This window comes from Hetaerina americana, unplaced genomic scaffold (assembly GCF_022747635.1).
Source record: "Hetaerina americana unplaced genomic scaffold, ioHetAmer1.1.p SCAF_10, whole genome shotgun sequence".
In the NCBI taxonomy this organism is placed as follows: domain Eukaryota; kingdom Metazoa; phylum Arthropoda; class Insecta; order Odonata; family Calopterygidae; genus Hetaerina; species Hetaerina americana.
Genome location: NW_027286070.1, coordinates 27,539,952 through 27,558,501, shown reverse-complemented (window position 1 = coordinate 27,558,501; position 18,550 = coordinate 27,539,952). Strand labels below are relative to the sequence as shown.

Genomic DNA, 18,550 nt, shown 5'->3' with positions numbered 1-18,550 from the left:
ATATGATTTTTAATTTGGATAATTATGAGATTTTGACACAACCTAAATCGACCTTGGGTACAAACCGCAATGTTTTCATCTCAATTTCTGTCCCATGATGTGTATAGGACGTATGTATATCATAGGACGTTATAAAAGACACATCAAATAGGGTTTTCTTTTTGAAATATGTTTTTGGACCAGTGAGTCCCGTAATCATTTCTATTCCATTGCATTTTAATTTTGATCAATGTCTTCTTTTGAAAATGTCAGTAATTTGAAGTTGTAGAAATGCAACACTTTCACAAAATGATTTTAAAAATATATAAATACTTTCATGAAATTAGGCCACAAAATTAAGCCAATTAAGTTGGAATATTGCTACTTAAAACCTGAAGATATATATAAACGATTTCTGTTTCATTGTTAAAATAATATAACAGTTTTTAAAGCTTTTTGCTTTTTGCCAACTGGAACACGAATAATTTGATTTAAATTAAGTAACTAGGAATTGATGATAAACCATCACAAATTATTTATAAATGAAGAAATAACCATCACTAAAGCACGATACTTTTATATTGCAAAAATTCACACAAGCTAATTTTCATGTTAATACCAGTGGAAGTTAGAAATTCTACCGAAATGAAAATGCATAAATGTGAATTAAAGCAGAGAGAAAAAATAATTCCTCGCGAGCTTTTATATTTGATAACAATAATTTAAAAGCAGGCATTTTAATAATGGTATTACGACTCGAAAGCTACTAAATAATATTGAAATGTTCCTGAGGACTCAAGTATTTGTTGAAAATAATATTATTGTACCAGTCGGTTGTATTAGGGAAAATATTTTAAAAATACATTTCATTCATGCTGATACCTCCTATAGATTTTAACTTAAGAGAGTAGGGGATCGAGAAAACCTTTAAGAAGGACATTTTTATCTTTGGGCACAAAAATGTAGTACTTTTTCTACAAAGAAAGCTGATATTAATGATAAATATGAAACGAAACTGCAATTAATTTTTAGAGACCAAAACCAATTATTTTATAACCAATATTACAGTTGATATTTTATGCTTTTTTTGCCCCCTCCTCCATTTTATGAATAAAAATTTCAGATATTAGGACTTGTATCATATTTTTTTTTTAAGGTAATCTACCGGTTAAGGTAGGTTTTTGGATGGACACAACTACCAAACAGGCATTTTATTATTCCTAACAAAACAAAAAAAAAACCATCATCCTACTCTATATCAGGTCCCTCTTCATCTCTGAGTACTTTCTTCCTCCCTTCATCCCGTCCAACATCCCTATCCTGTTCCTTCCCTTTCCTCTTTTGCCCAACATTCTACCCTCTATCACAGTCTTCAACATCCCACTGCCGGTCAACACCCCCTTCATCCACTTTCCCTGCCTCCATAGGATTGCTCCCAACAAACCCCTCTCTTCGCCCACCATACCAAGTACTTCCTCATTTGTTTTCTTCTCTGTCCATTTCACCTTCTCCATTCTTCTCCACACCCACATTTCAAAAGCCTCCAATCTACGTCTATCCTCCTGCTTCAATGACCACGTTTCCGCGCCGTACATAGCTACGCTCCATATCAAAGTTTTTACGAGTCGTTTCTTAACATCCTTACTCAACGTCCCTGTCATCAACTCCCTCCTCCTTGTGAAAGCCTCTTTGCCTAGCGCAATTCTTCTCCTTACGTCCCTACTACTTTGACCGTGTTGGTCCAAAACACTACCGAGATACGTAAACTGTTCTACCTGCTCTAGATTTTGCCCTCCTATTTTAATGTTAAGCTTAGCCTTTTTCTTTCTAGAAAATCGCATAACCTTTGTTTTATTAATATTGATTCTCATCCCATACCTGTCGCACTGAATTTCCAATTCACTAAGCAATGCTTGCAGCCCCTTGGCTGACTGACAAACTAAAGCTTGGTCATCAGCAAACCTAACTGATTTTACGAATTCCCCGCCCACTTTCATTCCTACCTCGAGTCCTTCCCATGCCTCTTTGATCATTTCCTCTGCATACAGGTTGAACAGCAATGGTGATAATGGGCAACCCTGCCTTACACCCCTTCCTAACACTGCCCATTCTGACTCCCCGTTTCCCACCCGCACCTGAGCAGTCTGAGACATGTACAGGTTGCGGATTAGCCTCCTTTCCCTCCAATCTATTCCTATTTTCTGCAATATACTCATTAGTTTTTCCCAATTCACTCTATCAAACGCTTTTTCGAAATCTACGAAACAGGCAAATACCTCCTGGTTGTGTTCTAAATTCCTCTCGATTAATAATCTCATTACTGCAATGGCATCACGCGTACCTCTCCCCTTCCTAAACCCAAACTGATCATCCCCTAAGTAATCATTTGCCCTACTCTCTATCCTTTTGTTTATGATCCTGAGAACAACTTTAGCTGCGTGGGATATCAAACTAATTGTCCTATAGTCCTCACATGACGTGGCCTTTACCTTTTTCGGAATAGGAACTAAAACTGATCTCACAAAGTCTTCCGGCCAGATTCCCTCCTCATAAATACTACGGATCAACCCATATAGCCTCTTCCTCCCACATTTTCCTAAGCATTTTTAAAGTTCCACGGGAATGTTATCTACCCCCACGGCCTTATTTAGTTTCATCTCCTTTAATGCCCTTTCTATTTCATTGTCTAGTATGCCTGGACCTAAGCTGTCCTCCTCTACGTCATTTTCTTTTTCAATGTCTAACTTTGTTGGTCTGAGTTCTTTACCATACAGTTCTTCTATATACTCCTTCCATCTCTCTTGGATCTTTCCTGCGTCAACTATTACCTTACCCGCCCTATCTCTAACTGTTAGCATAGCTCTTCCTTTCTTACTTCCCGATAACGATTTAACTTTGCTGTACAGCGCACCGATTTCACCCTTCCTCTGGAGACTCTCCATATCCTCGCACTGCGTCTTCCACCAAGCTTCTTTTGCTTTATTTGTTGCCCGCCTCAATTTATCATATAACAGCTGTTTTTTTGGAATTAGTGTTAGAAACTATAATAATCGTCGGTCAATAAAACGATGATCGCGGATTTGAAAATCACTTAAAGGAAAAAGGGTTGGCTTGCATTGTTTCACTTAGAGTTGAATGGTTAGTTCCAGCTAGAATTGATCCTAATGAAAAAAACACTTCATTTGAAATATGTAAGCTCAGAAATTACAATTAAAAAAATCATATCTCTCGGCACTTAGTTCTACATCTCGAAGAGAAACAGGTCTGGGTCGCATTGTACACCAACTGGGCTTTCACCGTGAACTGGTTTTCCCCTGCAGTTGAACTGAGGGGTTTGGGGATGAGGGGACACACTCCTTCCTATCGCGGTTCCCCTCCCTTGTCCACTTCCACGCTTCGCGCGTCGGTCTCCCCACTCCATCGCTCCTTCCCCTCTCTCTCCCAACCGCCCTCCTATCCCTCCTCCGTGCCGCATATTGCTCGCGTTCACGCCATCAACGGCCCCAAACACACAGACATACACACGTCTTAGTCTTGACCGTCGACTGACCCCAATACGAGGGCAGTTATATATATTTTTTTGCCTTACCCTTCCTCTTTGACCCTCCTTCCCCACTTACCTTGCGACTGGACTGCCTTCCCTCCTCCCTTTATAGGGGAAAATGAGAACTTCATTTTTCGGCCGCTACGGCAAACTGGTTTGAAGAGGAAAATCAACGCAAAAACATCCTATCCAGAGAGATTTTCCCGTCTGACCTATCTTCTGAAATTTCCATTGTTTCTCATTAAAATAATTTGTTACCCGAAATTGAGTCATAAGGGCAAAGTTTTCGGAATTTGGGTATTTGGTCTGGGGGCTTAAGCATAACTTTGTAGTCGTTAAACTTTCCTCAGGTGTTTTGAAGACTCGATAAAGAGTGGAGATTATTAGGCGTGGTGGATCCAGGATGGATCAGTAAAATGCTCAGCGAATAACATTTTTTACTCTTCCAAATGTAGGAAAACAGAGGGAAGTTTTGTTGATTTTTTTTAAACAAATTTTTCAGGTAACTTCCTTCAAAAGTTTAAATGTAAAGTTTCATGTTAATGTAATTGATCCCCAAATTTGTAATTTAATATAAATGAGGTAAAACTATCAAGAAAAGGAGTATTTATACGGGCCAATGCAATTTATTTAATTTAAAAAAATACATATATATTGTGCATATAAAATGGGATGAAAATCAAAATTCGAATTGGAAAACGTTCTGGCCAATCAAGGATCATGCCGAAGTCTAATAAATTTTATATTTCTCAACGGATTTATTTACTTGAAAATACAGTGTAAAACCAATATCAGTAGAAATATAAGAAAAAAGTTCAATTTTATATCCGACGACTTTGGAACATAACGAACCATCTATATCGATGATGCATGAATTCTGCTTTGAAATTACGCTCATGATTATAGTAATCTTTAATATCAATATGTTCATGATGTAATTCATAGAAATATGCATTGAATAAAAAAAACTGCATGCCGTCAATAATTAAATTTCAAACTCAAAGTGAGGGTTCATATTTTCATAAGGTGACCACACGTTTGCGCACTACCAGTACGAATTAGGCCTTGGTTATGGATGCACTCGTATGACCATATTATTCTCTCATATCCCTTTACAATGCTTCTTTTGTGATTGAATACGAATAGTGGCAGCTTAGTTAGTTCTCTTTCCGCTTCAGACCAGTTTCTCTTTGAGTACTGAAAATATGTATGGGGCTTATTGTATGTGTTCTCCTTATTGTAAAACTCCAATCATTTAGGAAACGAAATTTCAAATGCATTTAAGTATATGGAAATAGCTATGCCGACATAATCAATTTAATAAATGCATATACTTTTCATAAAAGATGAACATATTTTTCCATGTAAGAGTATAATAATAAAAAAATGTGTGAGCTTTGCCAAACAAAAATAACTTAAATATGTACCCAGAATATAAACCTACTTTTAAAAAACTTACTGTCATCCATTAAAATTTTTTGAACGTAATTTATTCATGTGATATACGAGTCAAAGTAACCATTAAGAGTAGTTAAAAACTCTAGTGTCATTTGCTCCATTTACGGGGGGGTGGACAGTGAGGAATAGGTACGAATAATGGGATGGGTGGAGAGACATCCAGCGTTAGTCGGCATGAGCCCTCTCTCGACGGAAGGCTCCTGGTGTGCAGGATCCAATCTTTAATGCCTCATCAGATAGACGAGTGCATAGACTTTAAGTGCCCACAGCACGACAACCAGTTATAGATTACAGCCAAAAAAAATTCAAAGGGTAAAGAATCGGGTGCGCCGCTCTTTAAATTCAGTACATGAACCACAAAATCATTATAATCTGCTACTTATTACATTTTTTGGTGGTAATAGGCTATTTTGTTTTTTAGAATTTGACGTTTTATTTAAAATACATTAATTACTATTTTCCCGCGTTAAAATATTTATATCTATAATTGATAATATATTATTCAATTAATTTATTCAAGAACTAAAAAATATAAAATACTAGCATAACTGTGATCGCGTATTTCATTATATTATTCTATTATCGAATCCGATTCGTAGACATTCGATTTGAAACCACAATAAGAGAAACTGAACCTCGGGATTAATTATTTGTCTCTAGAATGTGAGTAAAAATTATTGCTATGTCGGTGTAACTGATTGATAAGTGTTGTAAATTACTGTAAACACCTTTAGTTGGTACTACATGCATAGCAATGCGGAGGATCTGCGTTCAATATCGACTTGTGACACACGGCTGCATTAGCTGCCCATTTCGGTAGTTTAATCATCCGTCACATTGTTGGTCACATAATTAGACGCTCATCTTTATCCTTCAGTGGGACAAATGTTTCACGATTGTTTATGTTGGCTTGTTTAATCGGAACAACTCATATGCTTCGAAATGTCAGATACCTGTAACCGCTTGGTTGTTTGAAAGTTTGGATATCCTAGATATACGTAATGGATTCATAGTGTACTGTTTGGGGTCGAATTTTCCTCGCAAAATTGAGAAAAAATCATTATTCCAGCGAATACTACTTTAACAGGCCCCTCAAATTCATGATACAAATTTTACCTATTCCACTAGAAAATAAGAACTCGTAATGCCCCTATAATGGAAAGTTTTCCGCCTCGTGATATGCTGTCTGAATATAATCGAAAATTAGTGATTTGTATGTTTACTCTAAAAAATATATTTATATGTAAATTGGAGTGAATTCAGTCATTTTTCATGGCTATTCATGAATTTTTCATCCAGGTTAAGCACAGAGGAGTGACCCAGGGTCCAAGTGTCACGTACTTCGAACAAACAAGGGCAAAGTGGGCCTATATTATGTCTGCATACTATCTTCATGTTTTAATGATGTAAAATAATGATTAAATAGTTTTGTATCATTCCTTAAAATTCTCGATTCTGGAATCACATAACCAGTATTAGGCAAAATCTTAGCATTGTTGTATCCCTTTGCTAAATAACCTCTTTCTGTGTCGGCAGTTTTCGCTTTTATTATTCATATAACTCTAAATTTTAATAATAGTAATTAATTTACTCCATTTTCGATTTACTTTTGCGTATCTTCTTGTTCACTCTTGCCTCCGAAATCTTACTGATTTTGGTGCCTAATGTAAAAAGAGTTTGGGTGTAACATTTTTATAAGGTTCATTTTCCATTGGCGATAAATAACGTGATTCCCGATTAAATTAATCAACTTATGCATAGATGGAGAATTGAATTTTATGGTGTCTCATAATTTCACAAGAAAACGTATTTTATGTTTCTAAAACATTGGCTCTTTAAGAATATTTCTTGTTGGTTTGACCTCATCTCATTTTTAATGAGACACTTTTAATTTGAGTGACGTGCCAGAGAAGAATGAATTTTTGAAACACGGGTGTTTGCACTCGATTTAACATCCCGGAAGTTTTCGAATGTCGTGCAGTTTCTGTCCGTTTTCCAAAGTTCCTCAATAGTTAGCTTATCATTGACAAAAACAACCCGACCGTCTACTACGCAGATTGTTGGACGGATAAATATGGATTTTAAAATATTAGTATGATATACTCCTGAAAGTGTGAGCATTTTCCACCCCAGTTTGAGAGGACCTCAAACTAAACCATCAAGATAAATATGGTCACGAAAGTCTTATAAAAAAATAAAGAAATAAAAATAAATATTTTTGGGGAAAGGAATCACTTCTATAGGGAATGAGTTACACATTATTTTTTACATGTAAACTACAATAATCAAACAATGGAAACCGAAATCATGCCTAAAACGTTACTGATATGTTAAGTTATGCTTCTATGAGATATTTAAAATATCCACTAAAATTATATTTAATATTTTTGATTACATTGAATAATCATGAGTTAATGAATTAAATGACTGTGATATAGAAGTTACAATGTGCCTACCTCAATATCTTTTGGATTACTGGCAAAACTGTGTTTAATTAAACACTCCTGTGCTAATATCTCCAGTTATGTATTCATTGTAAATATAAATTTTGAACTAATAATTTTTTTGTCAATATATTTTGATGACTCTTCCCTGTGATTACCTTAATTTTTCCTGAAAATAAATAACCAGAGTATTCTTTATGATCACTGATCGTTATTGGATTACCTACATATATGTCGCTGAATGACTGACGACATACGTTCTTCTAGATTTTTTCATGTACTTGAAGGTTGATTTCTCACTGTCCACATTTTAACAACATTTAAATGAAAGTAGTCAAACTTCCCTTGTAAAATTCTTTGTATGTCAAATACTTTTGTGTTGTCGGCTCTTGAATTTATTTGACATAAAACTTTTCTAATGCGTGTTTCACTGTGCTTTATGAAATAGTTGTTTGATTTAAATATTGAGAAATATGGCTCATCATTTAAGAGGGACATAATTATCTGCCAAGACTATAGAGGTGTACCGAAAATGGAGACTTTTTCACAATTTTTATTTATTTGGAACGCCTTATTAAAGATGTTTCCAAAATTTTAAGGATAGTTAAGACTTAGAACATCTGTTCCAGTTGCTCCTACCTTCTGTTATATTTTCCGAGTTATCATACGCTGTTTTGCTGAGTATTAGTTATGAATAATTTTTGTATTTTTCATTTATATTCCAGACGACCGGGATGACACCGCTAATGCACGCCGTCAAAGAAAATCGCTTGGGGCTTCTAGACCGTTTGATCGAACATGGATCGGAAGTCAGTGCCAGGAACAATGTAAGTACTTCCATGTTTGTTTCAGACGACGGAGCACTTCTGGTTATTTAAAGTTGAATTCGTAATTACAAGCAAAGTTAATTTTATTTTGACACTATTTATTCCAGAATTCAGGTTGAAATAAGTGGGTGACAACTTTAAAGAAACAAATCCCGATATCTTATGCTACTCTTTGGCAACGACAAACCTAATGGCCAGTAAATCTAATCTAAATTATAAGATTAAATTTCTTACCATACACTAGCTAAATATCCTTGGTTTTCTTTGTTTTAGCTCTATTTATTTTGACCAAGGCTAATTTAACTTTTGTAAAAAGTAATTTCTATATTCCATTGAACAAATTTCCATATGAATTGAATGAATGATATTTTCCATTGAACATATTCTAAACTGACAAAAATTTAAAGTGTGCATAACTCAGAATGAATTACACTGGCAAGCAAGCTCGTCTTGAGGTTTGACTGTTTTTTACGCAATAGAATATTCCCGGCAATATGTGCCTTAGGACTTTAAACAGTGGCTTTCAAGGTGTTCAGATGCTGAAAATAAGTGTTTGTTTAGGTACTTTGATGTTGCCGTGAATTTTCATAGCTCCTTTATCTGTCAGAGAGCTAAAATTCGAAGTTAACAGCAAGAAGTTAAAAGGCCGTATAATTAGCTATATATTAAGACAACTAAAATATACTTCTTGTTAATAGGGTTTACATCAGAGAAGCAGTTTAGAATTAAATGGAAGCCAATCAAATAGGTGATCAAAAATAATATTTCTCAAGCACGCATACGTAAAGCAAAAACCTGAATATGGCCCATGCAGTTCTTATGTAGCTCATTAAGGCTATCCAAGCGAAAAGGTTCAATTTTTCATTCCAAAAATTTGATTTTTGCCCTTTGTTAATTATTTTTCCGTCTTAATTAGGGAGTGATTTTTCAAAATGAATTTTACATATGAGCTCCTCTTTTGTCAATTTGAAGATAAGTTCATAAATTATTAAAAAAATTAAAGCGAAATTGAAATACGGCATTAACAAATTTGTGCTAATTCTACCATGTCTCTTCGATTAGACTTTCAATTTCATTTTGAGTTTTTTTTCCAATCTGCGGGTGTGTAATAATGATAAACTAGTAAATATTTGTAATCCAAACAACAAGGAGTATTTTGAGATTTCCCAGTTGCGTCCTGGCAATGGATGACGTGTGAAGTGAACATCAGGCTGTTATAGGAGGTCGCTCGGTAGCACGCAACCATCATTTCTTGGACGTGCACGTTGACTACATACTATTCAGGATACACAAGCTGATGCAGGTGGGGCGAACTATTATTTAACTGGTTGAAGTTTGATTACAGTGGTAACACTTGGCTGAGGGACGGACCATGATTCCAGGGACGCCTGGGGAATCGAGCGAAATAATGAGGTCAATCTGACTTTGAAGCTCTTTCCGTTGGTGGTTTCGTTTTCCCGTACCCTATGAGTTTATAGACATATCGTCCAAGAGTTAGCATTTGTATGCCGATTCCATCCCAGTAGTCCAACCAATCCATCGCGTCACAGTAATCGGAACTCGTACGTAAAACTGAACAGCAAAATTTTCATTGGTTGAGGCGTGTAGATTAAGTGACGGAGCTTAACTTCTCGCTTTCCTAGAGATGATCTTTCGCTATTTTTTTGACGAGAATTCACACTATCCATGTGCATGTCCATCCTGACGAACCCTTACTTTTATCGAAACTTTACGTGCATAAATATGAAAGGGCTGGGTCATAGGATCGATATTTTTATGGTCACAGCAAAGTTTCCGTGTTCTGTATATTCGAGTTACTTTTTATTGGTATCGGTGGCAATTATCACTTAATCTCTCGTTTTTGAGACTTGCGCGGGACAGGCGTTTAGACCCGGATTTAGAGAGTGGAGTCAAAGAAAATTGCCATCCTGTTAAGAAAAATGCGGAAATGAGTATTTTCTTATTTAAAAAAATATTCATAAGTTATTTTTATGTAGGTCACTGTTCTTGTAATATTTCACCCTCTTATCGCCAAGCCATGGATGGAAAGCTGTTTCATCAGATTAGTTCAAAATATATGCCAAATCAATGTTCGATTTTCGGCGACAGAAGAAAATACCAAGAATTTTTGTAGTGCACTGAACCGTGGGTTTTTCTGGCGGTCAAAAACCCGGAAGTGGATTCACCTTTGGGTGTAATTTTTCTTTTGTTTACGACATTATTTAATTATTTAGAATATTTTATGTTTATTTAAATTTATTATCATTTTGATTTGATGAAGCCTGTTCAGAAATTCCTTCCGATGCACGGAACGAGGTAAGAATTTAGTGAAATGTGGTATTTCACTTTATGCTTTTTTTTTGACAAAAGCTGTTAGTGTGAGATTTCCGTGATTTAAATTATTAATGTAAAAGGGTATAATTGTTTTTTTACTTACTTAGGCAAAAATTAGTTCAAAAAGAATATGATTTGGCCTTCAGACGAAATACATACGCCACAAGTAAAATATTGGTGCCGATGGAGAGAGAATATTGCGTCAAAATCAGATAAACAAATATTTCATGTACTAAGCATATAAATGAATTCCTGCAAGCTGAGGAATGAAATACATATTTATTGAACATTTTGGATACTAGAATACCAAAGGCTGACTAAACTAGGCGGTAGAACAGGCGTTGAGCAATGAGGATTGAATATTTCTAATGAATTTGAAATGATCATGGAATGATTTTCTGGGGTAGAAGGACTAGCAACAAGCATAATAAGTAAATCCTTAAAGATGATTATTTTTTAAATACTTTGGGAAATGTCATGTAGGTATAATTTCAATTTTTGTCTATTGATTATCAATAATTTTTCACTTCATTGTTCAAAATTCCACAAAATATTGTCGATTCCTAGGGATTAAAAATATTCTCGATTCCTAGGGATTTAATTTTCCTGAATACTTCTACGTCTACTTTGAAGATCTTTTGGGCATAGTTACATGTGTTTAGTCATTTCAATTCTAATCTCTGTGCATCATTGTTTAGCAGTTTATCGTAATTACAAGCCATAAGATATTTAAACAATATTCTAATTTTCTCTTGATTATGAATGGGATAACATGATTTATAATAACATGCCAAATTGATTGTCTTTCATGTTACAATGTTTGAGATATTACATGGTTATCTTGTTACTTACTTTTCCTCTTTTTAATCTAATACTGAATATTTTTGTTTATACATACTGAAATCAACAGAAAAGATAATATTGAAGAAAATGGAATGCAAAGGAAAAAAATAAAATGCAAGAAGTTAAAAATTAAAAATTAAAACTTTTAGTGCTACTCGAAGGTTTATGAAAAGAATAAATAATTTTACATGAAGAAATTTGATTTAGGAAAGTGATGGTTGTGGTTTATTACATAAGGAAATTTTCTTCTTTAAAATTGTGTTTCATTAATTATGTACCTGTATATCCCTCAACCCATGAAAAATTTGAGTTTTGTGCCAAAGGTACTGATATTTACGTAACCGCAATTCATAATACTTTTACTGGAATTATATTAAGTCTCTAGTTTTCAGTTGCGTACACTCTTATCAAATTTTAAGTATCTACTTTCTTTCAAGATATCAGAGGGAAAACTCCTGCCTGGGGTGAAAGTAATGGTCACTGCATTACTATATCAAGTTACGTGATCGATTCCGTGATATTTTCTTAAGTCTTTGTTTTCCCTTCCGTATTTTTATCTGACCCAGTGAACTTCCGCAGTGGTCAAGAGACGGAAAAAATGAAATTCATGAGGCAAAATAGGAGCTTACCAACGAAACGAGATCGTTTTGAAGAAACGATAAGACGAATATCTTTCCTTCTTAATATTTCGTAAGGGCAGTATAATGTAAGCATGTTCACACCAATAAGTCCAAATAGTCTCGGATAACGACAGATAGCTATTTTCCGACAACAAAGTTACGCATCTCCTTCGTATTCATTTTTAGTGGCCTATATTTCTAACTTTACTTCGGGGTTAGGTTACAGCGCACATGATGCTGATATTGTGAATTTATATCGAAAATCATTGCAAAATTAATGATATTATTTTGCTGCTTCTGACAGAGTGGAACACATTTTTGCATTCATTCATACTCTGTTTTCTCTTTTTGACAATTGAATTTGTTGTCAGTGCCGAAGGTACAAAGAAATTCATTAATGTCATCAGTTATCTGTAAAATGCTAAAATATCCTTTTGTGAAGAAACCCCATCGAGAAGAACTCCTATCACTTTTGAAATCTCTTTGTGATGGTTGAATTACAAAACGTATGGGAACAATGCATTGAGCGTATGTATATGCAAGGGTCCTATTTGAGCAATTTATGACTAAATTAATTTAAAATTACGATTAAAAGAAAATAACTTCCTTTGAATCCAATATAATCATGACACATGATTTATAAATTGTCTAGTTATGAACGGCCATCAATTGTTTATAGTCAAGCCTTTTATTTGTGATATCAGCCTTGTGAAATATTTTTATATCCTTTGGCCTCTGATCCCTAATATCTTAAGGCTAAAAATTACTCTTAATGAAACCTCGAAGTAACTGGTCCGTGGGTATTTCGAGTTAAAAATATTCATTCACGCATTAATTGTGATGATTTTCATAGAAAAATGTAAATTTAGGTTTGAAATAAATTTTTGCACCTGAATTATTTGTGTCTCTTATAGCTATGTTATCTCCTTTCTATGTTTAAAGAATGAAGTCTTCATCACACAATAAATGCATTAAATATTGTAATATTAATTGAAACAAAATATGTTTATATATTTTGGTTATAATATACAATATTCTTACGATACAGCTCTTAAGATGTGTGAGTTGATGTATGTATTCATACCAGCCCGAAGGGTGATTTAATACATAACGGTAGAGATTACCTGATACTTACTTAACGATGATTGAAATTCAAACGAGTGTGGAGGGTACCTTTTTCTGTGCCTTCTGTGGCCCTCCAGGAAGCCCTGGTACCCGATAAAACACTCAAATTTGGCTAAGTTGAGGGTGTTTAGAGTCATCAAACCCTGTTCCCCAATTCAGTAGCCCAGGGTTTTCCCCACATGACTATCAACCCCATATTATGTGTAATAATATAAAACTAAAATTATATCTACAATTGTTTTTTAAATTATCTTATAATTATTTCTAAATTGAAATCAATATAAAGACTCATTGTGTATTAAGTTTTGTACTCTCAATTTTCGCAATCTTTCTATCTTTTGACAGTATTTTTGTTTCAATATTAAGGTGTTGTCCGACGCTCAAGATAACCTCATGTTCGATGATATACTTGAATCATACACTTAGACAAAATGAGTTTTCTGTTGAAATATCTGTACATTCTAATTACTTTTCCCCGTGTGATAAAGCTGGAAATTTTTTCAAAAACTATGAAGTATATTTTTACGAAATACGAGTTAATATGTTTATAGATTTTAAGTTTTTATTTTAACATTCTAAACACTTGAGACAGGGACTAATTACACTTGTTTTCATTTCATTTAAATTTTGAAAACATAATGTAACACTAAAAGTTCAATGATTATTTCTGTTGAAATGGGCTGAAGGAAAGTGAAAGGAAGACGATAGCTGATTATTGACTAAATTCATTTTATAATATCATTAAAATAGAATAACTTCCTTAGAAATCAATATATTGCTCCTTATTTTATCAATTCAAGCCAAAATAAGGAAATTAGTCATTTTTAAATGTTTAACGAGAATATACCGCGTCTTAATTAACATTTTATAATTTTTATTTCTGTTGGTCGATATTTTAATAAAACCTCTTGGTAACTTCCTTCTTCAAGACCAAGACGACACTTTACAAAGAATGTGTTCTCCGAATGATTTCAAAGAAATGATTTCCCCTTAGTTTTCACATTTAAGTCATGGGAAGTAAAAATAATTTCACTAAAATCTCTCATACTCAACCAAGTGGCAGGGTACCATGTCCTCAAATATCATTCCACGCAATTGGATGAGGAATTGTGGAATACTCCAGAGGATAAGCGTTGTCATTTAGTTCCATTATTACGTGTCATTCGTCTGAGAGGTTAGACTAAAGATTTGATCTGCAACCTACTCTTTCATTTTAAACACGTAACTTGCGCACGCGGCTCTTGGAAGCGTACAAGGGCCTTGCCGAAGAAGGGCCTTGTCCTCTTGAAATCGAATGCAATCATTACGTGAGCTCTTCTGTTTCCATGTTGACTCTCATTCAAACTTCCCTCGGATTTATTCTTCCTTTAGAATTCTATCTTTCTCAAGAGCGCACCGAGGCGTTCTTCCGATGAGAAGGGGGGAATGGAGAGAGGTGGAAGAAAGCAAATATAGGTGAAGGTCGAAACCCAAGCGCGAAATACTCTCGCAACCTTCGGTCCCACTTGCGATGCTCTTTTAGACAGAGGACTCTCCTCGAAGCAGAGAACCTTTGCCCTCGCGTTGCCTCCTCTGGCAAGAGAGGGAGGGAAAGAATCCAAGAAGAGGGAGGAGTTTCCGACGCTGGCTGAGGGTGAGGGGGCACGTGCAAATCTTGAGCCCTTCCTCCCTTCGCCACCGAAGCGTGATACTTTGAATTAGCAAGGAAGGGTGCGACTGTCAAGAAGGGAATGAAAACAAACTCGCCCTTTTAAACTGGCAAGGTGTCTCGATTTGAGCGGGAGTGACTCTCAGGGAGGAGTTATTTTTGACGGTCTACGGGTGCGTGTAGTGTACCCCCCAATAGACGAGGGTGAACGGAACTTTCCAGTATCTTCGGAATTTTCCTTTCTCATTGAATGCGTGTAAACTTGGCGTTATGCCCTTCATCAACGCCGGCAACGCTTTTTGCCAAATATATATCGGGGTATTCTTGTTTTTCATAGGGTCCCATGTATTAACAACTTCAGTCAAATGCGATAACAGAAATCTTATGTTGTTAGTTGGTATGTGCCAGTTATCATGTCGGAGATTAATATGCAAAATCAACGAGAGAGAGATCGGCATAGAAATTTTTGCTTAGGTTAATATTTTATCACATGAAATATGGGTTCCCTGTTAAAAGACAAAATTTTCATAATCGGAAAAATATCATTTCTTTTACTATTTGGAGACTTTTGTAGGCTTGTGTGATTAGGATCTTGATAATCCACTATTTTTTTCGCCACGTACTTAAGTTGAGTTTGCGCACAACCCTCAGTCGAGGTGTATCTCGAAATCACGGCCATTGGGACATTAGACAAACAGGTTAAGGTCCACTCTAATTCGGCTGGTTTATACTGTAGTAAGACGTTTAAAAACCTTATACCAATCCTGGTAGATCCAAAAGTCAACAAGGAATTAAGAGGAGTCAAACAGAAAAAATTAAAAGTTTTAAACAAAGTATTCAATTGGCAGGAAGAGATTACCCCATGGCTCCTCTATGTAAGCATCCGTAAAGGCAACAATAATCCACCGTTTCGTATATTTATCCACCGACTTAGTGGCGTGCTGCGTCGGGGGAACTCGGGTCTGGGATCCCAGCCACTACCTAGTCATGCGACCTTCCTCCCCTACCACCATCACGGCGTGGCGTCCGCGTGGTCTCTTGACCGAAGGCCAAGTGCAGCGGCGCCCGCAAATCCTCCCCAGTCGCGTTCGCCGTTCCCTCCCTCGCCCTCCCTTCCCCATCGTTTTCCCTCTCCTTCCACCCCTCCCGCCACCTCAAGATCCCTTCCTCCCGCAACCGACCAGGCCGCCTTTCTTATCTAAGTAGGTCCCGTCCGAATCAGAGGGGCAGCGGCACACCCCACTCCCGCCTTCACTTCCCTCGATATGCTAATGAGGCTGCGCGCGCACCCTTTCGAAAGGGCTTTTCCTTTGCTTCCTTGTTCTCTCCGATCCTTCCTCCAGTTCTCCTCATTCTTCGCCCTTCTCACGTTCTTTAGAGAAGGCGAGTGGCCCTCTTCCCTATTTCGAAACAAGAGTAGTAGGATGAAATATCAGTTTTACATTTCCTAGCAACCTTCCGCAGAATAGGAAACATTTTCTGCCGTTGCTCCAAGGAATTCGATTTGCAATAGAGACAGTGTAAACTAACTTTTGCAATTAGTTCTGTATATCATTTGTATTTTGATTTTTCTGCATAGATTAACTGATAATCTCATTATTCAGCAATATGTTTCTAAAAAAAGATTTGTATTTCAATGTCATTAATGTGCTGCGATGCCATTAAGTTATAGAATGGTTTTCTGATTTCGTCTTGTGGTGACTGAGCTTTTGCCAAAGATGTTTTTGCCGTTGCTATCATTTTAATTCTCTTAGTTATTGCCACGGCCTAACTGTGCCACTACCGTGATAGTAGCCGTAGAATGGACCTCTCTTTTAGAGATGAATACATTTTTCTTTCATACGCCTCGAATTTAAGGCTTACTCTGCAGCTTAAAAATATAATGGCTGGTTTGAACTAATTTTGCCTCTTTTTTGACCTTTATCCCATTGAAACTCACTTTTAATTCCAATTTGGCTTCAAATCGGGTATCTTGGGTAAGAGCGGAGGACTAGTTTCTATCTTTTTGGTCCTCTTTATTTCACATGCCCCCTTTACTCAGGAATGGTCTTCTAGTAGACGTGTTTAATGTTTCCCCAGTCTTCCTGTTAGTTTCCAATGACACTTCTCAACGGGTTCTCTTTTTCATACCTATATCACATAGAGTAGCTGAAGGTCGCGTTATTGTTAGTGAATTTGTATGGCTCTGAAAAAGAAAAATTAATTCGTTGCATCACAAGAGTTCCAAGAAGGACAGTTTATTGTATAATTAATTAATAAAAATTACGAAAGTGTCATTTTTGTTCTTCAATGTCCGCATTTGTAATCATTAAGGAAAATATTTAACGCTAAGTTTATAGACATGATTATATGAAAAAATTGTTTTCATAATTTATATACAATATTTTATAATTTTGTATCATGTGTATGATAAAAAATTATACATGCATATATGTATATATATATATATATATATATATATATATATATATATATATATATATATAAGTAGTGATTAACAGGGGGTGAAGTTCCATTTCTGTGCCACTAGCGGTTCGGTTCCTTAAAGGGTTATGGTAACCAGAAAATTCAGCCATTTGAATTTTAATTAATATTGTTTTAATTATTAGTTTTGTATTGGATTTCTCCTAATTTTTAGCTAATATATATAGTTCAACTTTTACTTTCCGATTGAAACAAATATATATACATACATATGTGTGTATATATATATATATATATATATATATATATATATATATATATATATATATATATATATGTATATATATATACATTATATATATATATACATACATACATTATATTATATATATATATATATATATATATATATATATATATATATATATATATATATATATATATATATACATTCGTGATCTGCTTGATTCCGCCTTCCCCACCTCTCCTGTGTTCGTCCTTTATGTGTGTTCCTATCCTTTTTTATATCTGTTTCTATATAAATGAGTATTTTTTCGCCGTTTGGGGGGATTTCGTGTTTGAATGTGTATTAGGCCAATGTTGCTCGTCTCTTCTTCTGGCTATGCGTGCCACGAAACGCACTGTTCTTATCCTTTATGATGTTGTATGATACCTTTACTACTATCCTTTCCTCTGTGTGTCTTGTCTATTTCTCCTTTGGTGGGTGAAACAGCTCCCTAACGCCATCTCTTGACCAAAGAATCGGGTCACTTGGTTGCATAAAGCATCGCAGATCTCGGTGTAAATTACATTTCCTGGATAGCTCAAGTGGTTTAGAGCCTCCGCCCAGCAGCAGTGGAAAGATCCGGAGTTCAAATCCTGATCAAGGAAATATTGTTACATTCGTGATCTGCTTGATTCCGCCTTCCCCACCTCTCCTGTGTTCGTCCTTAATGTGTGTTCCTATCCCTTTTCCTATATCTGTTTCTATATAAATGAATATTTGTTCACCGTTTGGCGGGATTTCGTGTTTGAATGTATATATATATATATATATATAGAAAATAGATAATATATTATTGGACTCAGTTTTCCCAGAGCAAGGATTTATAGGAAACGGTTTACATATACCCTCATTGATCATACTCCCTGAAAAATGTTTCCATTTATTATTAGTTAAAGGAAAATTATGACATGCGACTAGTTCTTGGGTTAGAATGAATGAACGGGCCTAATGCAATTGGCCGAAAAATTACGAAGTTAATATATTTTCTACGTATTTCATTTGTCATATCACGTTGTGA

At 35.4% G+C, this 18,550-nt stretch overlaps 1 protein-coding gene across 1 annotated transcript in view; it reads left to right on the top strand.

The window, feature by feature from the left end:
* Nucleotides 1-18,550, top strand: part of nompC (no mechanoreceptor potential C) — a 517,130-nt gene that overhangs the window by 25,345 nt on the left and 473,235 nt on the right. Inside the window, exon 2 of the mRNA XM_071598936.1 lies at nt 8,151-8,252. Within this exon, the coding sequence (XP_071455037.1) occupies nt 8,151-8,252 (102 nt within the window). The remainder of the gene's footprint in view (nt 1-8,150; nt 8,253-18,550) is intronic.